The sequence below is a fragment of the Parus major genome, chromosome 26 (assembly GCF_001522545.3).
Source record: "Parus major isolate Abel chromosome 26, Parus_major1.1, whole genome shotgun sequence".
Taxonomy (NCBI): domain Eukaryota; kingdom Metazoa; phylum Chordata; class Aves; order Passeriformes; family Paridae; genus Parus; species Parus major.
The window spans coordinates 5,872,498-5,881,213 of record NC_031795.1 but is presented as its reverse complement, the minus strand read 5'-3'; the positions used below and the strand labels follow the sequence as shown (position 1 = coordinate 5,881,213).

The following is an 8,716-nucleotide window of genomic DNA, read 5'->3' as shown; positions in this document are numbered from 1 at the left end:
CCGCTTTTTTTATTTATTAATTTTTTTTAAACCCTTTCCTCCCCACCTCTTTAAAAATTTTATTCTTATTTTTCTTTTTATCTCCTCCTTCCATTTCTCCTTCTATTGCTCATTCCATTTCTTTCTCCTTCCATTTCTCCTCGTGTTTTCCTATCCCTCCTTCAATTTCTCCTTTTTCTCTCAAAACACTTGTGTTTTTACCCCCTGCAAACAAAAAGAAATCCCCATAATTGTCTCAGTCTAATTCTCGAACCAGAGATCTGATGCCTGGCTTGCTGTGCAGCTCTGTACCTGCTTCAGCAATCAATATTTGATATATTCACAGAAGCTTTGCTGCTTGCCTGGGAGGGAGGGGCAGGGTCTGTATCCACAGCTCCCAGAACAGGGCAGCGTTTGGATCCAGCTCCGCAAAATGTCCCTGCCCTGCTGCCCATTCCCGCGGGGGAGGGGGCGAAAAAGTGCAGAAAATGCAGAAAATGCAGAAAATGCGGCGTCCCCCAGGCCGAGGTGTGCCGGTGTTTGTGCGAGGTGTCTGCAGGTGATTCTGCAGCCCCACAGCCCTCATTTCCCGGCAGTGACACAACTGGAAACTCCAAAGCCAGAGGAAGTTACATTAACTTAGGACCCATTCTTCACTTTCCCTGCACTTGAAGCTGAGTCTGTGTCACCCCCGTGTGCCACCCCCGTGTGTCACCCCTGTGTGCCACCCCCGTGTGCCACCCCCGTGTGTCACCCCCGTGTGTCACCCCCGTGTGCCACCCCCGTGTGTCGCTCCTGTGTCACCCCCGTGTGTCACCCCCGTGTGCCACCCCCGTGTGTCGCTCCTGTGCCACCCCCGTGTGTCGCTCCTTGTGGCACCTGCAGGACGCTGCTGTTTCCACCCTGGCCAGGAGCAGGAGGCTCTGCTTGCCTGGCCTGCAGCCAGGGAATGTTGCACCAATAACCCCCGGCATTACTGATGGTGCAAGAACGATTGCATCATCATCATCATCATCATCATCATCATCATCACCACCATCTGCTGGGGCTGCAGGGTCCGGCTCTGGCTGCAGGAATCCCGTGCATTCCATGCACATCTCAGCAGCTGCTGAGCCCGGAGAGCTGCTCAAGCCACAAGAAGTTGTTGGGATTTGCAGCAGATGATGCGCTCAGGGACAGATCTCTTGGCTGATCCATGCGGCTGAGATGATGGGGATTGCTCTGCTGGGCAGTGTATAGAAATGAAAATATACACTGATGCTGTTGCAGCAAGTTTAGGGAGAGGTTGGTGCACGTGGAAGGAGGTAAAGCTCAGAGGGAGCCTTCAAAGGATGCTCTAAAGGAGCCTGGATCCCCAGAGAGGCGCAGGCAGCCCCCAGGGCAGCAGGAGGTGAAGGGAGCTTGTCCCCAGGGCAGGGAGGGAAGGAGGGGGTGTCCCTTAGCCCTGTCCCCAGCACACACGTCCTGTGGCACAGGGGATGTGGATGTGATGGCCCGAGCTGGGCTCTGCCTCAGCCCACACAGGGAAAAGCTCTCTGAGAAGGAAATGACTTGTGAAGGGCACGGCTGGTGCTGTGCGTGTCCCTCCAGCCCCTGCAGGTGAGGAATGTTCTCCTTCCTCCTTCCTCCCTCCCCTGCCTCCTCCTCCTCACGCTCGGTTCCCTGCCCGGACAGCCTGGGCGCTGCTGACCCGCCCCAAAAGGTTGAATTTGTGGGGTTTTCCCCTGGTGGGTTTTGTGGGGCACTGAGTCAGCCCTGGCTCCTCACATCCCGCACGTCCCGCAGCACAGCGCTCCAAGGAAATGCTTTTCTGGTGAAAACTCGGGTTTTTTTTGCAAGTTTTGAGTCTGCTTAGGAAATTGCATTGCAAGATAGGCTGTAAAAGTTGCTAAAGACTTGTCTATCCCTCCTCAGCGTCTGGGGTTTTTTACTTTAAATAAAGGGTCCTTATCTTCTCTGCCAACTTGGCAGCCGAGGGTGCAGCTGATCCCTGAGTTCGGGCTGTGTTTTCCCTCTTCTGCAACACTCAAAAAAATGCCCTTTGGAGAAAAGATAGCTGGAGGAGACAGCGAGCAGACAGGGGAAGCTCAAGGTCAGCTCTCCTCCCTCCGGCTCTTTGGGGGTCCCTGTGCTGACCCTTCCCAGCCCCCAGGGCTGCCCCGGCAGCAGCGCCTGAGCCGCACCCGCCCCTGACACAAAGGCCATTGGGAACAGTTGGAACTGTGACATTTCACCTAAAAAATTGATTTTTGGATGTTTTTGGTTTTTTTCCAGGCAGGGTTTTTGTTGCCTGCTGAACCTTATGTTTGCAAGTCTTTTCCTGAGGGCTGTGAAGGGTATTTTTGTTCATTAAACACTGATGGAGGTGTCTATGCATTCCCAGTGTACTGAGAGCTGCAGCTTTTGGGATCACACAGAGCTCAGGATAATTTTGAGCATTAACCAATCAGCTGATAATAATCTCTGGCAAACACTTCTCATAGCAGCACTCAGATTGTGTCGATCTAATTTAACAACATTTAATTCAATTTTGGTTTAGATTTCAGTAACAAAGTCTATGCAAGCTCCTTGTGTGGACATTTAAATTGAATTAAATGTGGATAAAACGATTAATGATTAACACTAAATTAGACTAATTTTAGCAGTTTCAAATCTTATTTTGGGGAGTCTGCACGAGGATTTTGTCAGGTTTAATCACAACTTTGATTAAACAGGGCTTTGTGGCTGGGGCAGCTGCACGAGTTGAACGTCATCGGGGGGAAGAGCAGAGCAACGTCAGCAGCCACAGCTTAACCTAAATCTCGCAGGGAGGGGAGGCTGGGATGGGGATGAGGGGATGAGGCTCCTCAGCTCGTGGGAATCTGCTTGGCCTTGTCTGGAGGAGGATGCAGGCGATGCTGAGCTGCAGCTGCTGCCAGGCCTGATCCTGCCCTGGCTCTGTGTGGGGAGAACCAGGGGGATGCTTTTGGGATGGAGTGCTGGCAGTGCTGCCCTGGCTGGAGCGAGGACAGGAGAACCAGGACGATGCTTTTGGGATGGAGTGCTGGCAGAGCTGCCCTGGATGGAGTGAGGAGAACCAAGACGATGCTTTTGGGATGGAGTGCTGGCAGAGCTGCCCTGGCTGGAGTGAGGAGAGGAGAACCAGGACGATGCTTTTGGGATGGAGCAGTGGCAGAGCTGCCCTGGCTGGAGTGAGGACAGGAGAACCAGGGAGATGCTCTCAGGATGGAGTGCTGGCAGAGCTGCCCTGGCTGGAGAGAGGACAGGAGAACCAGGACGATGCTTTTGGGATGGAGCAGTGGCAGAGCTGCCCTGGCTGGAGCGAGGACAGGAGAACCAGGGTGATGCTCTCAGGATGGAGTGCTGGCAGAGCTGCCCTGGCTGGCTCCCAGCCCTGGGGAGGGCTGCAGGTGCCTCAGCTCAGGTTTCCCTGTCCCGGGGCTGGCACGCTCCAGCCCGGGCAGGGGCACGGCAGGCGCTGGCCACGCCGAGGGTGCGTGCTGGAGGCTCGGGGAGGAGAACTGCCCTGAAAGGGGCTGTGAGGGAAAGGGAGCTGCCCCTCCTGCCAGAACAGCCCCATAGGAAGCTCCAGGAGATTTCCAGGACATCTGATCCGCTCGGGAACAAGCTGCTGTAGGCGGTGTCACCCTGAAATCCCAGAGGGAGTAAGGACAGAGAAAGGAAAGGGAGCCCTAAAGCCCAGCAAGGCACATTAAAGGTCTGTCCTATTGAAAATGAGTGAAACAATGCAGGTTTGGTTCCATTAGCCCAGCTGGGCCTGCTGGGCTGGGCCCAGGGGAGCCTCCCTTGGGCTGTGATGGACACAGGGTGAAGAGAGCTGTGGCCACATGGCCGGGCCGTGGTGACCTGGTCACGGTGGTGACCTGCTCTGCTGCGGTGTCTGAGGAGCGGCTGCTGCCCTGGACAGGTCACAGAGGCACAGCCACAGGTACCCAATGTTGTCCTGTCTCCTGGAGGGGACCTTGAGCCCTGCCTGTGGCTCCCTGGATGTGGCACAGCCTGGGCAGGAGCACTGGGCACAGCTGCTGCCCCCGTGCCCATGGGCGGGCAGGGCTCGGGCACCGCTGGGCTTTGTCAGTGGGAGCTCCAGGGGCTGTGCCCAGCCAGGGAGAGCAGCAAAGGCAGGACCAGCCTCAGGTCCTGGCAGCTCAAACCCCGTGCACAGCCACAGCTTTGTTCCAGCTGCAGCATTTGGGGGAGGCTGGGGCTGGCAGGCAGGAGCAGCAAACAGCGTCTCCTTCGTGTCACACACGGGGACAATCCGGGGCTTAAAGGGAGCTCCTAAGTGCCCCATTCATTTAAATTCTGCCCTGGCTGCTGCAGGGGGAGCCTGTGGGGGGCTTTGCACCAGGGCTGCACAGGCCCCTCCATTCCACCGCCTGCAAAAGCCAAAACCCTCCAGAGGGGAGCTGGCCGCTTTCCTAATGGAATATTTTCCTCTTTAGAAATCAGGGACGTGACAAAAATAACGCTGTTCCCCTGCAAGGATAATTTTATCAAGGTCCCGGTGGGAAGCAGGCACCGTGCCAGGCTGTGCCCTGCCAGCTCTGCTCCGTGTCCCTGCTCCTGGGGGCTCTGCTGCCCCACGGGGGACACGGGGGGTCCGTGCCCACCCATCCTGGGGCAACTCCGGGGGGTGGGGAAAGGAGCTGGGGGGAAAAAAGAAAATTTAAGGGCAAATCCTGAGCCTTTGCTTTGCTCAAGTGGAGTTGAAGGGATTTTGGGCCAGTTGCTGTGCTCCAGCGTTGGGCTGGGTGTGGAGCAGGTCCTGAGCTCTGTGCTGGCCACAGCTGTCCCCTCCCTGGCAGCACGGGCCGTGTTCCAGCTGTGCCCACAGCTGGCACTGGGCAGGGGCTGCAGGGCTGCTCAGGCAGGCTGGGCTCTCAGGGCTGCTGCACCTTGGAGCCAGCTCCCAGAGCTATTGCAATTTAAACCCAAAGTAGGTCAGTGACGTTTTGGTTCAAAGTTTTATTTGCTCTCAGAGCAGGTTTTCAGAGCATGAATTGGAATTTTGTCAGGAATTCCTGAAATGCTTTTAAAGGAGATCATGGTAATTAGCAAAGCCAGTGATTTAAATCATCTCTGCTAGAGTAAGGAGGTGATTTGCTGGTCAGGTTTGAATTAAAGTGGGAAATTAAAAGATTAGGTGGAGAAAAACTTCTTTTATTACTGATACCATTAATCTTGCAACCAGCTGGCAGGACCCTGCACCCTCCCGTGGTTCTGCTTTCCAGCAGCCGCCCGTGATGACCTTCTGTCCCCAGAGCTGTGACTTCCAGCTGAAAGCCAAATCCATCCAGGGTGCCAGGGTGGCAGGGTCAGTGTCCTCTGAGCTGTCTCCTCCATGCCACTGCTGGCTCTCAGGCCTGGTGCTGCACCCTGGAGCTGCACAGCTGCAGCATCAGCTGCACTGGAGCCTTGCTGCCTGTCCTGCAGCCCAGGCTCAGCCTGTCCTGTCCTGTGGATGTGCCTGGGCGTGGGGAGCAGCAGCTGTGCTGATCTCCTGGACAGGAGCTCTGTGCACAGTAATGTCCTGTCGGGGCAGGGGATGTCCCGTGACTCAGAGCTGCTTTCCTGCAGCAGGAAATGCTGTTTGTTTTCCAGGGAATGTCTCGCCCAGCCCTCCGAGGGCTGTGGGCACAGCCTGGCACAGCCTGGCACAGGCTGAGCTGGAGAGGAGCTGGAGCCCTGTGAGCATCCCCCAGTCTGTCCCACTGATCCCACATTGCTCCAGAGCTTGCACTGGATTTGCTGTGGTGTGTTTTTACCCTCAGTTTCGATCTCCATCTATAAAATTCCCTCCCTGCTCCCCAGGACAGCACTGGACAAGGCAGCCTGGAGCTGTTCCATCCTTCTGACTCCCACCAGGGCTTTGGGCTTTCCCTTGGGCTTTCCCTTGGGCTTTCCCTTGGGCTTTCCCTTGGGCTTTCCCTTGGGCTTTCCCTTGGGCTTTTCCCTTGGGCTTTCAGGGCTGCCCTGCCCCATCCTCCCTGTCCCTGAGCACCCACCCGTTCTCAGCTGACGTTTTTCCTTTCCCATTTTCATTGGTTTGCAGTGGATATTCTGTAAACCAGCCTTTTCCTCGCTTTTCTTCTTGTTTGAACTTGTGGAGCCTGGAATCGCAGGTGATGTTTTACCTGGCTCTGCCAGGTCTGGGGTCGGTGGGATCAGTTTTTTCACACTGGGGGCTGTGCAGAGGCCGTGTCGGCAGCTCGGGGCACATCTCATCCCTCCTCCCTTTCTCTTTTCAGACATTCCAGGGTTTCTTCTGGCCCCCGTTGTGCCGGGGGCCGGGCGGGGAGGAGGAATGCGGCATTACGGCATTGCAGGGCAGGCACACCCAGGGGTGCCACACCTCAGCCCGGCTCTCTCTGTAGCCTCAGGGACAAGATTTTTTTTTTCCAGCTCTGTGTGTACCCCTGCTGGGAGCTGCTGGTCCTCAGCTCGGTGTCTGTGTGTCAGGGTGGGGATGGGGGTGACACCAACAGCAACACCAGAGCTGCAGCCACCTGCGGGTCCTGCTGAGCCCCTCACCAGCACGGGAGAGGGGGTGGCTTTGGGGTTATTTCACTGAAGTGAAGGGGAAAGGCTCGATGAAGTTTTCCTCAGGATTAAAAACTGTTTTAGCTGAAATTCAGCGTGAGAGCAGTGGTGGGGAAGGCTGAGCTCTCAGCAGTCCTCACTTCACCCAGGTTTTTAAAGGTTTCTTACTCTGCAGTGAACGATAAGAGTGGCGCTGCTGTTTCCAGGAGTTCAGAACCGATGGAGCTGAGTGGTGACAGCGGTGACACTGCCCTGAGCAAACCCTGCCCGCCAGGGTGGGCGAGCACCTGAGCCGGGGCTGAGCCCGGCGGTGGCTCCAGGACAGCCCCAGGTGGGCTCAGGGAACTCGGCCGGCTTCTCCCCGCTGCCTGCCCGGCGGATCCCAGCGTGAGCCAGCAGGGTGTGGATGTCTGGGCACCCCTGAATCACTCCTGCATCATCGCTGCGCCCACAGCACCTCCTGTGCGGGCCAGGCGGCTGCGAGCTCAGAGCCTGCGAGGATCGGGCAGAGCTCAGAGCCCGCCGGGGACACCGCGGGGACACCGCGGGGACACCTCAGGGACACCGCGGGGACACCGCGGGGACACCGCGGGGACACCTCAGGGACACCTCGGGGACACCGCGGGGACACCTCGGGGACACCTCGGGGACACCTCGGGGACACCTCGGGGACACTGTGCTCCCACAGGTGAGGCCAGGTGAGGCCCCAGCGCTGCGGGCTGTGCTGCAGCATCTCCTCCCCCGGGCCGGCCCACGGGGCTCCTTTCCCTGCTCGCTGCAGGTTTTTATGGATTTCTCCTTTTCCTGGAATGGCACTTTGGGCTTGGGTTGGCTCTGGAGGGCGAGGGTGGGGCTGGGGCACAGAGAGTGCCTGGAAAGGGGCCGGGGGTTTAGGGGATGCTGTGCGCTCCCCATCCCTTCCAGCCCCACATTCCCACCTGGCACCGGCCGTCGTGGGGTGGGGGCTCGCTGCTTTACAGCAAATTCAGCTTCAGCACCTGGTTTTCCTCCTCATTATTCTTGATTTCCTCCCCCGTGTTATTCTGTGCAGATTAATTAGAAGTATCTCACTGTGAAGTGAGAAGGAAGGAGGAGCTGGGCTGAGCTTTTGAACTGACGTTCTCTGCTCTTTTCAGTCTCGCTGCAAACTCTTCCCCAGGAGTGTCTGTGGCCGAATGGAGCCTCGCTGCCAGCTGTGGCCATGGGCACTGTGTGTCCTGCTGGGTAAGGCTCACACTCACTGCTCCCAAAAATCGGGGGTCAGCTGGCTAAATAGCAACGCTGCTGATGGGAGCTTTGTGTCAGCAGCAGCAGCAGCAGCAGGAGAGAGCCTGGGGTTCATTCTAGAGCTGGAGGTTGGCAGGAGGCTGCTGCTCTCTGTCCTGAGCTGCAGGGCTGGCTCTGGGAACAGGGGACACCACCAGGGCTGGCTCTGGGACCAGGGGACACCACCAGGGCTGGCTCTGCGAACAGGGACACCAACCTGGGCTGGCTCTGGGAACAGGGTTAGTACAAAGCCACCAGGGCTGGCTCTGGGAACAGGGGACACCACCTGGGCTGGTCAGTTCGATGGGCAGGGCACAGAGCATCCCTGCAGCCCAAACCCTGGGGCCAGGGCATGGAAGTGCTTTGGAAGTAACCGTTAGTACAAAGCACTAAGCACATTTATTATTAAAAGATAAAGGTACCTCAGGGACGAATCCCCCTTCTCTTTGTTGGGACATGCACTGGGGAGCCTGTCCCAGGCTGGTTGGTTTGGTGCAGCAAACCTGTTCCATGGGGCTGGTTGGTGTCTGAGCCTCCCTGACACAGCCCTGATCCCTTTTCCCTCTGTTCCAGCTGCCCCACGGCTCCTGGGAGCGCAGGGAGCCTGTTCCCAGGGAGCCTGCTACCCTCCCCCGGGGGACCTGCTGCTGGGACGAGCCCCTCACCTGAGAGCCTCCTCCACCTGCGGCCTCAGCAAGCCCGAGACGTACTGCACACCCCACGGCCAGGTACAGCCCCTGCTCACCCCAGACCTCCCAGGGGTGCAGTGCCTTCCTCATCCATCCCATCCCAAACCTCCCAGGGGTGCAGTGCCTTCATCATCCATCCCATCCCATCCTCCCAGGGGTGCAGTGCCTTCATCCACCCCAAAACTCCCAGGGGTGCAGTGCCTTCATCATCCATCCCA

The 8,716-nt window shown here is 57.5% G+C and overlaps 1 protein-coding gene across 2 annotated transcripts in view; it reads left to right on the top strand.

The window, feature by feature from the left end:
* Nucleotides 1–7,167: 7,167 nt before the first annotated feature.
* Nucleotides 7,168–8,716, top strand: part of LAMB3 (laminin subunit beta 3) — a 22,924-nt gene continuing 21,375 nt past the window's right edge. Inside the window, exons 1-3 of one of the 2 annotated variants that reach the window (XM_015650545.2) lie at nt 7,168–7,231; nt 7,680–7,767; nt 8,383–8,537. In XM_015650545.2, coding sequence (XP_015506031.1) covers nt 7,719–7,767; nt 8,383–8,537 — 204 coding nt within the window. In that variant the 5' untranslated portion in view covers nt 7,168–7,231; nt 7,680–7,718. Of the gene's footprint in view, nt 7,242–7,679; nt 7,768–8,382; nt 8,538–8,716 lie in introns of both variants that reach the window. The other variant, XM_015650546.2, reaches the window with a different exon arrangement.